The sequence below is a fragment of the Zalophus californianus genome, chromosome 6 (genome assembly GCF_009762305.2).
Source record: "Zalophus californianus isolate mZalCal1 chromosome 6, mZalCal1.pri.v2, whole genome shotgun sequence".
Lineage (NCBI taxonomy): Eukaryota > Metazoa > Chordata > Mammalia > Carnivora > Otariidae > Zalophus > Zalophus californianus.
The window spans coordinates 82609065-82625200 of record NC_045600.1 but is presented as its reverse complement, the minus strand read 5'-3'; the positions used below and the strand labels follow the sequence as shown (position 1 = coordinate 82625200).

Here is a 16136-nt window from a genome sequence, read left to right as displayed (position 1 = left end):
GGTGAACATATAAGGGCAACTGAATCATAATCCTGGCCCTTAAGTTCTTAGCCTAATTCGGAGGAAACACACATCCAAGATAAATACAACAGTGCGGCAAGCCCACGGAGGCAGATAGGCCCAGGGAGAAGCAGGGAGGCCACCCTCTCTCACCCCCGCCTCCTTAGGCTAGGAGAGATGGAGTGGGGAAGGTTGGAGCAGGGAGGTCTTCCTAAAAATTCAGACCCTGAACTGAGACTTTAGGGATGAGGAAAACAAGGTCAAGGTTAAGGGCTGGAAGGACATCTTTTGCAGAGGGACCAGCTGGGCAAAGGCACAGGGGTAAGGAACAGCACCTGAGGACTATTTGCTACCAAAACACAAGTACTCAGCAGGGATGGGGAGAGAAGCAGCTGGAGGGGACAGCCGAGGGGGATCAGAGTCAGATTTGCCTTGTAAAAACCTTAGATTTTATAGGTACTGAGATCCACTGAAAGATTTAGGGGGAGCTGGATAGTTCACTCTGGCCCAGGATAGAGGAAGGGTTGAGGGACACAGATTGGAGGAAGGCGGACAGGCTGTCAGGTGGTTGTGGATCCAAAAAATATTTAGATAGGCTAGTTCTGTCTGAGAGTAGATGGGTGGTGGGTGTGGGAGGCACCAGCTCCCTGCCCAGCCACCAGGTGGAGCAGGGTGAAAAGAGGGCTCCAAGCCAGAACTAGTGTGGCTCTGGGCTCTGGGTACCAAGGAGCACTAAGTGTGGGCAGAGGATGGCAAGGAATGAGAACAGGACCCTGCACAATTTGACCCCAGGGTTCGCAAAGGCTGGCTTGTGGACAGGACCGGACTGACGAAGCAAGGGCATGTAATGAGCTGCTTATAAATGAAATGTATGCACACTGAGAAACTATCCTTAGAAGCGTTTGCAATTCAGTCAATAAAGAAACACATCACTCAGAGGCATCAAGTGCATTACCAAAAGAAATCTCTTCAAGATTCCAGAGTGGTTTAATCCTGGGGAGGAGGGGTGGAGGACAGGGGTTATGTTTTTAAACAAAAGTAAACATGTTAAACTATCATCTTTTAAAACTCATGGACATAAAACATATGTGTAATTAAAAAAAAAGCACTGGCTTTTGTTCTGAGTTTACGTCCCTTCCACTTTTTTTAATTGCTAAAAGTGTCTTTTTTTTTTTTTTGGTATGAAACGATACAAGATAGAGGATAGCCAGCTTCTCCCCCGCTCCCCTCACGTCCTCATTTGGCAAAACAAAAACGAAAAAAGGCCTTGAGCCCTGTGCATCTTGACATCCGAGGCTGGGAGCCGCTGGTCCAGAGCACGGGGCCTAAGGCCGGAGAGCGGCGACTCGGCTCGCCTGCAACCCCGCGGGCGGCCGGCAGAGGTCAGGCGAGTTCCACGCAGGCCCCGCAGAACCGCGCCCGAGTCCGGGAGTCCCAGCAACGCTCCCTTGGCGGAGCGGGGTACGGGGAGGACACCCGGCCTGCCCTAACCTAGGGGTCGCGACTAATGGTCACCCGGGATCTCGGTCTGGCTCTGCCTGGTGGGGCATAAACTGGGCACTAGCCACCAAATTAAAAAGAGAGTTCTCCCACCCACCTCCCACGCCGCATTAACACTCGCTCTGGCTCCACCTCGCCTCTGGGCGTGGCTGGGTGGCTGGCTCCTGCAGGCTGAGTTCCGTGCCCCTGGGCCACTCACCTGTCATCTGGAAGGCCGCCCTGCACAACACTGCCTCCCACACCGGGTTGTGGTCAAGACCAAGGAGCTAATACATCAAATCCAGACTTGAGAGTGCCACATAAGACTTGTTTTTACTAGAATTAGGATTCAGGCCTCCGGGCGAAGTGTCCTTTAGGTCCCAGGTCCGTTTTTCTAAAAGGTTGCCCGCGCCTCAGCATGGGCCCTGGGGATGTGATTAGGTCCAGGGTTGATCAAGGAATCCGCATTTTACTGGTTGCCAAATTCTGATCAACAGCGTGCCCAGACCACACTTGAGAACCATTCTCAGCTTCTGTTGCCATCCCACAGGACAAACACTAGGCAAACAACGAATGGGGGCCTGGGCTGGTCCTGTGACCCGCCTAAAATTGGAGTGGGTGGCATTAGAAGCAGCCCCAGGAAGGACTTGCCCCAGGAACGACTAGCTGGTGCTGTGGTTACACGATGCTTGGAAACCAGAATCCCCCAGAAGAACCAAAGTGAAGTGCCCCTTGCTCTTCCATTCGCGACTCGGGCTACACTCTGTTTTTGGCTTTATTTTAAAATACGCCTTTTCTGTTTCATATATAGCACTGGGAGAACAGTCACATTCTCCCCAAGTTGGTGGCGGGGCTCCGCAGCACACGTGGACCGGAGGAAACATTCCATCCTGTCACATTCTGAACAGCTCCAGGCTCCTTGTTCCAGCTACACTTTAAACCCAGCAAGACCACTATTTCGGCCCCACTCATGTCCAACAAAGCAGGGGGCAGGCCAGGGAAGTAAAGGGACGGTGCCACAAGCCCTGGGTTTCCCCCCTGAGGATAGAACTGGGCTAATGCCACCTGTCTCAGGCATCAGGCTGGAACAGTACTTAGCCGCAGGCCAGCACCAAAAGTCTGAAAGGCACCCCTCGGCCGAGAGACAAGAAAACCGGTTCTTTTAGGGAATTTAGATACGGTGGAACAACCCAAACCCATTCCACTCTTGACTGTGCAGGGGGGCTCCAGGCTGGCATTCTCATTTCTGCTGATCTAGATTCTAGCTCCAGTTCTGACCTTGGGAAAACCAAATCGTCTTTATCTTTTAAGATTTTATTTACTCGCGTGTGTGTGAGCAGGTGGAAGAGCAGAGGGGGAGGGAGGCAGAGGGGAAAGAATCTCGAGCAGACTCGTGCTGAGCGTGGAATCTGACGTGGGGCTTGATCCCATGACCCTGAGATCATGACCTGAGCCGAAACCAAGAGTTGGAAGCTTACCTGATTGAACCACCAGGCGCCCCTGTGTCAGTTTTAAAAACATGGGGGTGGTGGGTGCCTGGGTGGCTCAGTCGGTTAAGCGACTGCCTTCGGCTCAGGTCATGATCCTGGAGTCCCGGGATCGAGTCCCGCATCGGGCTCCCTGCTCGGCAGGGAGTCTGCCTCTCCCTCTGACCTTCCCCCCTCTCGTGCTCTCTCTCTAATAAAATCTTTAAAAAAAACAAAACAAAACATGGGGGTAGCATTCAGAAATGTATGAGCTTCCTTCTAGCTCTCAGACTCCTATCTCTCTGGACTCCCTCCTTCCTTTAAAACCACTGGGAGATCTGGGGAAGGGAGGCTGAAACCTCTTCTGTCCTCAAGGCACATGCCATCTCTTTGTCCCGCATCACCAGTGAGTAGGCAGGAGGACAGGAGTAGGGCCCGGACTAACTACTCCCCAAGGACATGGCGCTAGCGCCAGACAGGAGGCAGTAGCAAGTAGACTGCTTCACCCCTAAAAAACACCAGTTTAGAAGCAGATGGGTTTGCTTCCTAATTCTTAATACAAAATGGCAGCAGCCGCGGGGCTGTTGTAACAAAACTAGCCATAGGGCATCCAGAGAAATGTACATAGGCAGCCTTAGTTGGAGTTGAGCTGCAGCCAGGCCTGCTGCCCAGTCAGCTGAGGGCTGTCATCCGGCCAGGACTAGATGGTGGCAGCGGCAGAGCAGGGCTGAAGGGCTCAGAGGTGCTGCCATGGAGGCTGGCACTGAGCCGATCCCTCGCAAGCACACTGACCTCTGTGGACCTCCCCCCCCCACCACCCCGTGCAGTCTGGGTGGCCCAGGTCTGAGATGCTCCACCCCAACACCATGGGGTTTCCGCCCTAAAGGAATGAAGCCCTGGGGGGGGCGGTGGGCAGAGGGACTGCTGCCGAGCGGGTGCCTGCTCATAAGCTACGGGGAATTGATGCCTCTAGAAATTGGCAGAAACAAAGGCTAGGTTTGGGGGTTTTTTTCCCCCTCGAAAGAAGAGGCTGCAGGTTCAAATACATGTAGAGGGGGCAATGCTTCTGGTGCACTGGGCTCCCTGCCAGAGGCACAGCCCCCTCCCCTCCAAAAAAGGGGTGGCTGCCAGCCTGCCCCCAAGTGCTCACCCAGGGAAGTGGAGGGCTCGGACGTTAGAGAGTCAGCGAAGCCTTCCCAGCAAGCCCCAGAAAAGTCAGTATGCTTCCTGCTGGGTCCATTTTAAGCCACAGAACACTTGCCAGGGAGGCCCTCCACCCACCTCAACTCTCATTAACGTCGGGCAGCATCTTCAGACCAGAAGGTGTGACTAGAAATGGCGCTCCCTTTCCCCCATGCCTGCCTATAACTTGCGGCATCCGGGGGGTAGGCGGGCAGGCTGGCTGGGCTCTGAGACCCACAGCACTTGTCAGCCGTGGTAGACACCTCACGGCAGAGGCCAAGGGCTGATGCAAGTGCAGCTGAGCAGCAAGGGAGCTGCCGTTATCTCTATGTCCAAAGAAAGGCCTCTAGGTGCTGAGAAAGGGGGTGAAGGGTCTTGGGGTTAGTGGAAGTCTGCGTTGAAGGCTCTGCCGATGATCAGCCGCCTCATCTCACTGGTCCCAGCCCCAATCTCATACAGCTTGGCATCTCGCAGAAAGCGGCCCATGGGAAAGTCGTTGATATAGCCATTGGCACCTGCAGCCAGGGTTCGGGCCGAGAAGAAAAGACAACAGGAGATGATGGGCAGTGAGGAAAGCAAACGGAGAGCCAAGTGTATAGAAACAGGCCAGAGAAGAGAACTGATTAAAGAGAAGGAGCAAGTGGTGGTGAGAGGGGAGGCTGTGGGCAACACCAGCGGGGACGAGGGGCCAGAAGGCCACCCAGAGAGCTGAGGCCACCAGGCAAAAATGGGGACCGCCACTGGCCGACCTGGGGAGGCAGACAGGAAGATACTGCACAGCAGTCACTGGGTGCCAGGCCCAGGGAGGGTAAGTCATTTGTACAGGTCACAAAGCCAGTCGGTGGCAGGGCTAGGCTTCAAACCCAGGCCTTCTGGCCCAACTCTGGGCTCTGCAGCACTGTGCAGCACTGACACGAGGCCGTCCCGCCCCCGAGGCATCCCTCCCTCCCCACTTCCCAGGGTTCACAGGACCAGGCAGTAAGTGTGAGAGGGAGGCACTGCTGCCAGGATGGGCCCCTCGGGGCCTCTGGCAGTTTTCTCATTTGCTTTAACATGTCTTCCTAGTGACTAGGGCAGAAGCCTAAAGGTTGCCGGCTCAGCGGCAGTGAGCGGAAGCCCTGCGGCTGGGAGCGGGGAGCGGGGGGGCCACTCACCGAAGCACTGAATGCCGTCCAGGGCCACCTGTGTGGCGCACTCAGCTGCGTAAAGGATCACCCCCGCGCAGTCCTGTGGGAGGGGGCTCCGGGTCAGCAGGGCCCTGCCAGGGCCACGCGGGGAGGGAGTCCCCACAGCCGGCCCTTACCTTGGCAGTGCAGTGGCCCTGATCACAGGCCTTGGCGACATTGTAGACATACTGCCGACAGGCCATGAGACGGGTGTACATGTCGGCCATTTTCCCCTGCATCAGCTGGGCACAAGGGGGGGTGGTCACAAGTCAACACGCTGGAGCCACGTGCCTCTCAGACACTCCCCCTAGTCACCCAAAGCAGGTCAGCGGTAGCCACCCGAGAGCCAGGCCCAGGGATGCCAGGGCACAGCGAGGAGACTGGACTTGCCTGGGGTGACAGAGGTGCCCAGAGAGCAGCCACCGCACTGTGGAGCCCACAAACTGAGAGGGCTCTCTCCCCGGCCGCGGCCCCCACGGACGCCCTGTGGTGGCTTCACAGCAGGAAGCGTGACCAGAAATGTTGCTCCCTTCCCTTGGGCCTGCCTACAACCTGCTCGCTTCGCCATCCAGCCTTACAATGTCTAGTTCATTCATCTCGAGTAGGAAGTGAGCGGACACGAGAGCCACTTCCTGACAAGTTCCCAAAGCCAGGCGGCATGCCAAAGGAGCCTCTGATCCAAGCCTCCAGACTCATTTTGGTGGCGAAAGATAGGGAATGCCCCACTTGCTCATTTGCTAAAGATAATCTGCACCCAATGAAAAAGTACATTGCAGCAAAAGCATTCCACTCACCTGGAAGTGGCCAATCTTCTGGCCAAAGGCTTCCCTTGTGTGTAGGTAGGGAATGGTGTGGTCGAGGACGGCCTGCATGAGCCTGCCAGAAGAAAGACACTGAGGAGGCGCCTCACTGTACCCCCACTGCCAGTGGGGGTGGCAGAATGCCAACGTGGGAAGGCTTGGGGGGAGACGGCTTGGCAGGAGAGGAGGAGCATGAAGACTCTGATGACCCCTGCGCCATCACTGCACCGACTGCCCAGGATGTGTGCCCATCTCCCTGACACCAGATGGAGGGGCAGGATCCCTGGGCAAACAGGCCTTAGAGCCTGGGTGTCCTGTTTCATCCTGAATAATTAAGCAGAATGGCACCTCAGGCCTCTTGTCTGTCATCTGGTAATATTTCCTTTCATTGTGAAGAAAGCACATGTGGGAGGGGGAGGTTTGCTCATTTCGTCTCCAAGAAAGAAGGTACATCTTCCAGGAGGCAGTTCCCACTGGCCCCCCTCAAGGGGAAGGCTGTGATGTCATGATCTGCTAAGGAGGCCAAAAGCCCAGCTCCCCCGAGCCTCACACTCACCCAAGGGGCCCACCAGCCAGCACCAGCCGCTCCAGGTCCAGCCCACTCATCAGCACGTAGACGCCCTTACTTAGATGGCCCAGGATGTTGGCAGCTGCCGGGGAAAAGTGCCAGTCAGGGGGGAGAGGGCTGTCCACAGCCTCCTCACTTTTATAAAAGCTGCTAGGTTTGCTTTTGTGGCTTTCACACAGGCCCTAAAATGTCACCTGACTTCTGACCTTCAACTAGGGTTCCGAGTGAGAGAAAAGGATGGAGCTTATCACTACTTCCAGTTAGATGGAGAGCTTGCTATGGGGCTCCTGGGTGACTCCGTCGGTTAAGCCTTGGGCTCAGGTCACGATCTCAGGGTCCTGGGATGGAGTCTTGCATAGGACTCCCTGCTCAGCAGGGAGTCTGCTTCTCCCTCTCCCTACCCACTCCCCCACTCATGCTCTCTCTCTCAAATAAATAAGTGAAATCTTAAAAAAAAAAAAAAGGAGAGCTTGCTAGAGGGACTCCTCCCACAACCACCACCCCGCCACACACACACACCCCATTCATAAGACAAGACACCAAGGCCCCATCTTTAGACGTTCCCTTTCTCTTCCTCGACTGCTTTGGATGGGGAAAAAAAAGTTAATTTGGTCTAGAAGCCATCCAACCCCTCCCTAGTTCTTTTTACCCATGCCCATAAAGGAAACTGAGAATTAACTGTCCCCCGGGTTGAGTCTGCTCTCTGCTCCAATATCACCAGCCCCCAACCCTGACAAGAGTGGTATCTGGAACAGTCTTTGTCTAAGAGACAGGTCATTCAGTGCTAGTTACAGAACGTGCTGAGCACCTCCTCACCCCGGAAGCCAGGGCACTGGATGGCCCTGGGAGGTGTGGGCAGGAAACTCAGTACAGGGTGGACCACTGACTGGCCTAATGATGGCAGTTATTTCCTGCTGACAAAGAAGGATCCACACTGATCCTGCCTCCCTAGACGCTCCTTATAACCAAAGCACACCATTTTGGGTTCCTGGGTCATGGGGGAGAGGGATGGTCTTTGGCTGAGGCACACAGCAAACCTGGCTGGTCATCACATCTATGCCCTTGGTCTAATTAGCATGTGACGGGTATGCTGGCTCTCCCACTATGTGTCATGTTTTTAGTTACACTTCAGGGGCAAAAATACTCAAATTGAATTCCCTTGTCTTCACTGAGTCTGGCTTCCTTCAGTGTATCTGAATGGTTTTTCTTAGCACCGTTAATGAGTCCCTCACCTGGGCTATTCAGGGAAATGCACAAACAAGGAAGTCTGGAGGACAGGAGAGGTTGAGGGCACATCTCAGCCGTCTATGCCAGGTACTGGCATACCACCCTGGCACACTGTATTAGTCACGTAGGAAATAGCACCCTTCATGGCAGTCACAGGCAGGGACACAGCTCTGGCCAGAAGGACAGCTACCCAGCAGCCCAAGGCCCACACGTATGGGCCCATGGACAAGCACAACAGAGAGAGGCTCACCGTCGAGACACATGTCCTTGGTAAGCTAATAATGGTGAGCTTCTCTTACTCAGAGATGGGCTTTCTCAGCTTATGATACGGTCAGACAGGGGCTTGCCCGTTCTCAGGGACTCACCAGGAACCTTGCAGTCTTCAAAGATTAGCTCACAGGTGTTAGAGCCCCTCATCCCCAGCTTGTCCAGCTTCTTGGAGGTGCCGAAGCCAGGCATCCCCTTTACGGGAAAAAAAGGTGGCCCCAATTACAGACCAGTCCCCAAGGTGGGGGCTAGTAAAAGGCAGACCCTTGGGAAGTGCCCGCCCTCCCATCCAGTCCCTGAATTTGCATCCCACTCTCGGGGCCCCCACTCTGTATGACCACCCCGCTCCTAGAAGCTCCAGCCCTAACGTCCCACCCTCCGGTGCTGCTAGGTGCGTTTTCCCCGCTTCTCACAGGAGCAGTTCTTTCGCAATCAAATACCCACTCCCTGGGCAGCCCCGGACCTTTGCCAGCTTTGTTTCCTCTCCTCAGGGGAAAGCACTTCCAAGACCCTCTCTCCAGGTAACTCAATTCCTTTGCCTCTGTTCCTCTGCCATCTGTACCTGAGTCCCACCCAGGACCAATTCGGCCACCTGCATGCTCTGGCCGGGCTAACCAGGTGCAGTATGCACTGCCAAGTGCCTGCCAGACAGTGCGGACAGGCAGGCTAATGACAGTGGCGCCACATGACCGTGAGATTGCCAATGTCTGCCGGGCCCTTTGGACTACTTACTTTTCTTTCCTCCAGTCTTAGTCCTCTCTCTCCATGGAGGGTATTGCAAACCTCTATGACACTCAATTCTTGGAATTCTCTCCCAGCTCCCCGACCCCCATGGTTCCCAGCCCTCACACCGCACAGTCATGAGGCAGATGGCTTCTCCACTGTCACCTGTAACCCAGCCCTCCCTTTCCCACGGCTCACTGTTGGGTTTGGCTCACTTACTCCCACACACCTCAGTTTCTCCATTTTCCTTTCTCTCTACCAAATCATTTGCTCAGTTTTCTCCCATTCTTAAAAACAAACTCAAATGTCCCCCTTTTCATTCCAACTCCTGGTCCATCTCCCCCTTACTTTGCTGCGGCCTTCATCTACCACCCCCCCTCCACCCCCGACCTTCCTGTTCACAGGGTGCTCTCCACAGCCACTCTCCCCAAGGCCACCAGGGACACCCTGGTTGTCAGATCCAGTTGCCTCCTTCCAGTCCTTATCTTCCTGGATCTCTCTGTGTGGCTCCACCACGCTCAGACCTGACTCATCCTTCTGGGGCTCCCAGTTTGGCCACCCTCCTTTCAGTCGGCTCTTCTACTCTGCCCTCACCTCGGGGAGCCTTGGCGGAGCACACACTGATTGTGTCCACGACAAGCAGAAGAGAGCCATCTCTGGTACTGACTTCAGGCAACAAAAGTCTCCCAGCATGCACTGCCCTCCACTCACCTTTTCCACAATAAAGGCTGTGATGCCCCGAGAGGCTGGCACTGCAGCCAGATCTGTCTTGGCGTAGATAATAAGGATGTCAGCATCAGGGCCGTTGGTGATCCAGAACTTGTTCCCATTCAGGATGTAGTGATCACCTAAGGACAAGAAGTTGGCTACTTGCTCAAGCCCTGTTGGCCTGTCCCAACCAGTCAGTTCATGGACCTGCTGCTGGGCAGGAAGCTGGGACAGTTCTGGAAACCTGGCAGAGGCCACCTCCAATGACTGTTCCCTCACCCTGAGAAGGGCTGTCCCTCTGTCCATGTCAGCTCCCACTCCAGAAGCTCCCAAGGCAAGAGGAGCCTCACCTTTCTTTTCTGCTTTTAGCTTCATGGAGACAACATCAGAGCCAGCATTGGGCTCACTCATGGCCAGGGCTCCGATGTACTCACCACTGATCAGCTGCAAGGAAAACCACAAGGGCTGGTTATGACTTCAGAAGTCCTCTATGGGAGCCTACGACATTGCTTCTCACCTGTTCACATGACACCCCTTCAGACTTCTCTCAGACCAGGTATTGGTAAAGTCCTGGAAGAGAAGCCCACTATCCGTAAGACTAAACATCTCTCCCTTTCCCATTCCCTTTGCAAGGGAAGTAAGTCCTAGTCTTCCGTTTCTTTTTTCTTTTTTAAAGATTTTATTTATTTATTTGAGAGAGAGAGAATGAGAGAGAGAGAGAGCACGAGAGGGAAGAGGGTCAGAGGGAGAAGCAGACTCCCTGCTGAGCAGGGAGCCTGAGGTGGGACTCAATCCCGGGACTCCAGGATCATGACCTGAGCCGAAGGCAGTCGCTCAACCAACTGAGCCACCCAGGCGCCCGTAGTCTTCCATTTCTTCAAATGCTCTGCAAATGATGTCCAGTGACTGACTCAGGAGTTCTGGTCCTGTTTTTATTTTTGTTTTTTTATTATATATATATTTTAAAGATTTTATTTATTTGACAGAGGGAGACACAGCGAGAGAGGGAACACAAGCAGAGGGAGGGGGAGAGGGAGAAGGGGGCTTCCCCGCGGAGCAGGGAGCCCGACGCGGGGCTCGACCCGAGGACCCTGGGACCATGACCTGAGCCGAAGGCAGCCGCTTAACGACGGAGCCACCCAGGCGCCCCTCTGGTCCTATTTTTAATTCTTTTGATTGAATTATTTTAAAAGCAAGTCCCTGACCCTTCCTATCCGTATCTGGTTGAGGGCAGCATGCTGCAGAAAGCAAGTCTGCCTGGCCCTAGCCGAACCGGGAGGGTGCCTCAGGGTCTCTCCCTCCCCATCTCCTCACCTTGGGGAGGTACTTTTCCTTCTGGGCCTCATTTCCATTGCGCACAATTTGGTTGACGCAGAGGTTGGAGTGAGCACCGTAACTGAGCCCCACTGCTCCAGAAGCTCGGGATATCTCTTCCATCACCAGCACCTGTTCCAAGTAGCCCAGGCCAGAGCCGCCGTACTGAACTGGGAGTGAAGGCAGGGCAGCACAGCAGAAAAGGCAGCCCAGATTACATTGGGACATTCGCAGGAATGTTTACCAGCAGCAAAGAAAAACCCTTGTAGCTCCTACTCCAAGTTACCCCTAGGAAGGTCAATAGGCTGACGCCATGGGCCCTACTTTACCAGCTCACAGAACTGGCTTTGTCTGCTGCCTCTGGTCAGCTGAGGTGTGGTTCAGAAAACAGGCAATGCAAACACCTGCTTTATCCCGGACAGACCTCTTAAGGAAGACAAGAGAGCCTGAGCACCCAAATGTTCAGAAAGTCACAGAAGTGCACAGGCAGATGAATAAATGAAGGGCGACCTGGAGTTAACCAAGAAACACAAAGAGGAAGGGTCAGAGCACTAAGAATAGACACTAAGCAAAGGAAGGTGAGATTTTCATAGCATAGGTGTTTGGACCTAACAAAGCACGTCTATCAAATCAACATGTTATTTGATATGACGTTATATGTCAATTATGTCTTTAAAAAGTTTAAAAAAAAAAAAAGGCAAGACTAGTAACGGAGGACAGGAGTGCCACAGATAGTGAATTTCAGAGCTCCTTACCAAAAAAATGTGGCTTTTCCTCGGCAACAGATCAACTGGTACTACCACCTCCAACCCCCAACCTTGCTCTTTGGCAAAACCCTGGTGAGACTCTTTGCACCGGGGGGCATCTGGCTGGCTCAGTCGGCAGAACATGCGACTCTTGATCTCCAGGTTAAGAGTTCAAGCCCCAAGATGGGTAAAGAGATGATTTAAAAAAAATAATAAAATCTTAAAACAAAATAAGGCTCTACACACGTTTACTCTGCCCAAGAAGTCAGGCTCATCCTAGGCTCTAGGGAAAGGTTAGCCCAACCCCTGCAACTCTAGGAAGGTAAGCCCACAGGTGGGTGACACTGGAAACAGCCACCAGGACAACCAGGTGGAAACCAGAACTTACCAACCAGAACTGGCTTTCTTTGGCGGCGCATAAACCCCCAAGACGCAGTCTGGTCTGGGAGTTCCCAGTAGCGTTCCCCCTACCGCTTTACATTAAGATGGTCTACATTTTTAAGTCTTTCCATTTTATCATGACTCTGTAATCAGCTTAGATCCCAGGAACTGTCTGCAAGTGGCGAGGGAAGACATAAGAACACTGTGTTCCACCTCTCTTCCAATACATGAATACAAGCTGAATCAATGTGGACTGTCCAGGCTTTGGCAGGTGAGACCACAGGCTTATTTCTTTACTGGGCACTGCAAGCCAGGCTGGGCCTCTCCTTCAGGGGCCAACATCCAAACCAAAGCCCACCAGCTCTGTGCCCTCTCCCCCTGGAAACGAGTAGTAAGACCCATACAGGACAATGGGCAGGCCCAGGGTGAGCCTATTAAACACATCATCTGGCCACCTCACATGGAGGCTCAGGCATCTCTCTCCCCCATACCACCCTCTGCTCTCAGATGAGCTCCAGGGCCAGCCTGGGCAGAGGACATAGGCAGTCCCCACAGGGACATACCTGTCCTGAGTGGTCCTGCCTAGACACTAATAGTAGGGCAGAACTTTGGGATTAGGGGAGATGGTAAGACTGAAGTGCAAGACAGCTGTATGATAATGGAGTTTTCTAAACTCCCCAAATCACCTGGGGGAGCTTATTAAACATGCAGAGTTCAAGAGTCTAAGTGATTCTCACCCAGTGAACCACACTGGCTTCAGCCCTTTGCCTTCTGGATGTTACTGCTTAGTGTACTCTTCTCTGGGCTGATAGTCAGTGGGTGCTTTCTCAGGTCCAAGAGGAAGTCTTGGGTTTCTCTGAGCACGATCTTTCCCCTCCTTTCCTGTTTCTTTTGGAAACAGTGTTAAAGGGCATGCAAGAAAAGTTCTCATTAGGGAAGGAAACTATACTCACCAGGGGCGGTGATACCTAAGACCCCCAGGTTTCCTAGCTGCTTCCAAAACTCCTGCCAACAGAAAGGAGTGAGAACAGTGAGCTGTGAGAAGGCAGCCAGTCACAGGTGTCTGGCACATCTGGAACGAGACCCAAATGCTTCACACAAAGAGGCTGCACTGTTAGGGAGGTTTTATTTACCAGGCAGCAGTACAATTCCCAACCCAGTCTAGCCCGGCCCCCAAACTGCCCCCTTGCCGCTCACCTCCCACCCCCCGCCCCCCACCATGGGCATCATGACTCACTCGAAGGTTCTTGAACTCATTGATATGATCAATCTCCTGGGCCTGGGGGGCTAGGTGCTCCTGAAGAAACTTAGCCATGGTCTGACGAAGCTAGAGGGAGAGAGGTGGACAGATGCCACGGCAACAGTCCCTTACCACCACTAAGAACAGCATCTCCACTACTGAGGACACATTCAGGAAAACAGGCCACAAGTAACCCGACCAAACGGCATTAGATTGAAACTTAGAGGCCGTATCAGTTTATATACTTCCTCGGAGATGATCTTCCTCTCTTTTAAGGTCCTCAGCATAGACAGCTTATTTTTAAAATGTCACTCCTGTACATAAAGTCATTCCATGGCTTTTCATTGTCCTTAGATCAGCTCCTTACTCAGGCCTATAAGGCCCTGCACGAGCTGACTCCTACTGACTCTTCCAGCCTTCTCCAGTACCTTTCTCACTCCCACTCATTGTGCTCCAGCCACACCCTCTTCAGTTTCTGGCACATGCCAGGTTTTCTGATCTGAGACTGTGGTTACAAAGAATTACACAAAGGATTAGAAACTCTTGATGGACAAGTTTGAGAGCTAGGATTGAACCCTTTCTGTAAAGTGGGCCCCATGGTGTAGTGGTCAGCACTCTGGACTCTGAACCCTTTCTGTAGGAGGTGATTCAAAGCTCTGTCTACTGACTGCAAACCCAAATGGATTTTGGATTTTCTGGAGGCTGGGGCACTTGCTTAACAGCCAGGAGAATCAGGTTCCTGGGGGACTCTGTGCCAGCATCCAAGTGAACAGTCTCCTTCCAGAAAGGCTCTGGTTCAGCTTCACCTGTAATGCCCTTTCATGTTACTGTTCAACTTTGTGCTTGGACGCAATCGGCTGAAGAACTTATAGCAGGTTCCACAGCGCACTCAAAGCCCTCGAGGTGTGGATTCGAAAGATTCCCTGGTAATGATGATTAAGCAGGCTTGAGAACCATAGTCTTAAGACAGTGTTCAGGTGTAAGCGGACCTCAGACAGACAGAGGGTCTTTTTGCCACATGCCGGTGGCCCTGCCGATCCTCCACCAAAACACCATCAGCCTCGCAGGAGCCTTCCTGTCCCCGACGCCTTATCTAACTCGGCAGCTAGGCTTTGCTGTTTCCACAGAGGGGAGGCTGAGGCTCGCGCCCGCCCCCCGCGCTCCCACTCCCGTGGCTGAGTGGGCGCCGGGCAGAGGAGCTTCTGGGCGACCTCCGCGAGGGGCGACGCGGCCTGGCCAGCAGGCCTTGGGACCCGGAAGGGGATGAGGCTCCCTACCTGCTTCTGCTCCTCGCTTAGCCCGTTGATCGCATCGTCCACGGGCAAGAGGGAGTGGGCCCGCTGGGACACGAGGCTGGAGAGCCGCGCCCGCGGCGCCCGCAGCCTCCAACTCGCCGCGCGCCGTCCCAGAAGCCAAGCCGAGGTCGCCATCGCTGCCTAGCACGGGGAGCCGGAGCGGGAGCCGGAGGAGCAGCTGCAGCGCCAGCTCCAGCGGCGACGACCCGCCCCTAGGGCTCCACCAATCCCAGGCTTCGCTGCCCCCACCCAATCGGCGAGGGGGTGGGTCTCCAGCAGCCTATTACCGTCCGCGGCCGGCTGAAGGCCGCGCTGCCCTTGGTCACCACGCGAGCCAATCAGCGGTGACGGCTTGACTCCCTGGGCACCCCCGCGATGAGGGAGGTGGGGACTCGCTTTGCCGGAGTCATCTCTACGTGGAGACTTTATTAAGTAGGAGAGCGAGAAAGGCGTCTTCGGAATCGAGGAATGGTATCTCCCCGGCGTTAAAGTAGCAGTCTCTGACTACAGAAGTCTCTCTGTGGGAAAGGAAGTGTTAAAACAAGGAAGTGTTAAAACAGTCTGGGAAAAAGATGCCCAGTGCTTGGAAATAGTTAAAGCAGATCTGGGGTATCTAAGATTGGGTAAGTGGCGCTGGCTCTGGTGTGCACACTGTTAGAAACCAGGAAAACTTGCTTTATTACATAACAGGGTGTAGTGATTTTGGAGTTTTATGCGAGAGTTGCTGTCTTCCAAATTATTTAATGTTCAAGAAGAACATCAGGACTTTTTTAAAAACAGGGTTGGGGGTGGTGTGAAGATATAGAAAAGGAAAAGTAGTGTGTTACGAGTATTAAAAAGAAAGCCACCGAGCCATGGTGGAGCCACTTAAGGCTCGGAATCAGTAAACCAAGACTTAACTACCTAACTGTAGTTTTCACCGCCCCAGGAATGTAACCTCTAACCACTCGACATGGGAATTTCCTATCAGCACTGGGAAATTTATAGACACCGCCCTTGTGTTCCCCTTAGGATAGACCTTACCTGAAACAATCCTTTGCCTATAATTTCCTTTTTCTATTCTTTTGCTACCTTTTTTTTTTTTTTTAAGATTTTCTTTATTTGACAGAGAGAGACAGCGAGAGAGGGAACACAAGCAGGGGGAGTGGGAGAGGGAGAAGCAGGCTTCCCACTGGGCAGGGAGCCCGATGAGGGGCTCCATCCCAGGACCCTGGGACCATGACCTGAGCCGAAGGCAGACGTTTAACGACTGAGTCACCCAGGTGCCCCCAGAGTAGAATTTTAAACCAATCATTTTGGAATTTTGTGGTCAGCACCAATGAGGTAATCTGTCACATGGGTCCTCTCATCCCCCCCCCCAATAAGTAATCCATGCCTTTCCCCCTAAAGAAAGATGACCTTGCCTGGAACAAACTTTTCTTTTGTTAGTGACTTCCTTGCCCCACCTTCCTTCCTACAAAAACCTTGTATTTCCAACAACTCTTTGGCGCTCCCCTCTACATGCTAGGTGGGATGCTGCCTGATTCATGAATTGATTTAATAAAGCCAATTAGATCTTCAGGTTTACTCTGTTG

The 16136-nt window shown here is 53.4% G+C and overlaps 1 protein-coding gene across 1 annotated transcript; it reads right to left on the bottom strand.

Annotated features, from left to right (window-relative positions):
- Nucleotides 1–3938: 3938 nt before the first annotated feature.
- On the bottom strand, nucleotides 3939–14697 carry IVD (isovaleryl-CoA dehydrogenase). The gene is made up of 12 exons (XM_027570971.2): nucleotides 14545–14697; nucleotides 13265–13354; nucleotides 12981–13032; nucleotides 10901–11070; nucleotides 9937–10030; nucleotides 9590–9726; nucleotides 8254–8350; nucleotides 6650–6743; nucleotides 6088–6169; nucleotides 5431–5535; nucleotides 5282–5354; nucleotides 3939–4642 (listed from the first exon to the last, which is right to left on the bottom strand). The coding sequence occupies exons 1-12, from the start codon at nucleotides 14695–14697 to the stop codon at nucleotides 4509–4511; spliced, it is 1281 nt and encodes a 426-aa protein (XP_027426772.1). The 3' UTR covers nucleotides 3939–4508.
- Between the last annotated feature and the right edge of the window lie 1439 nt (nucleotides 14698–16136).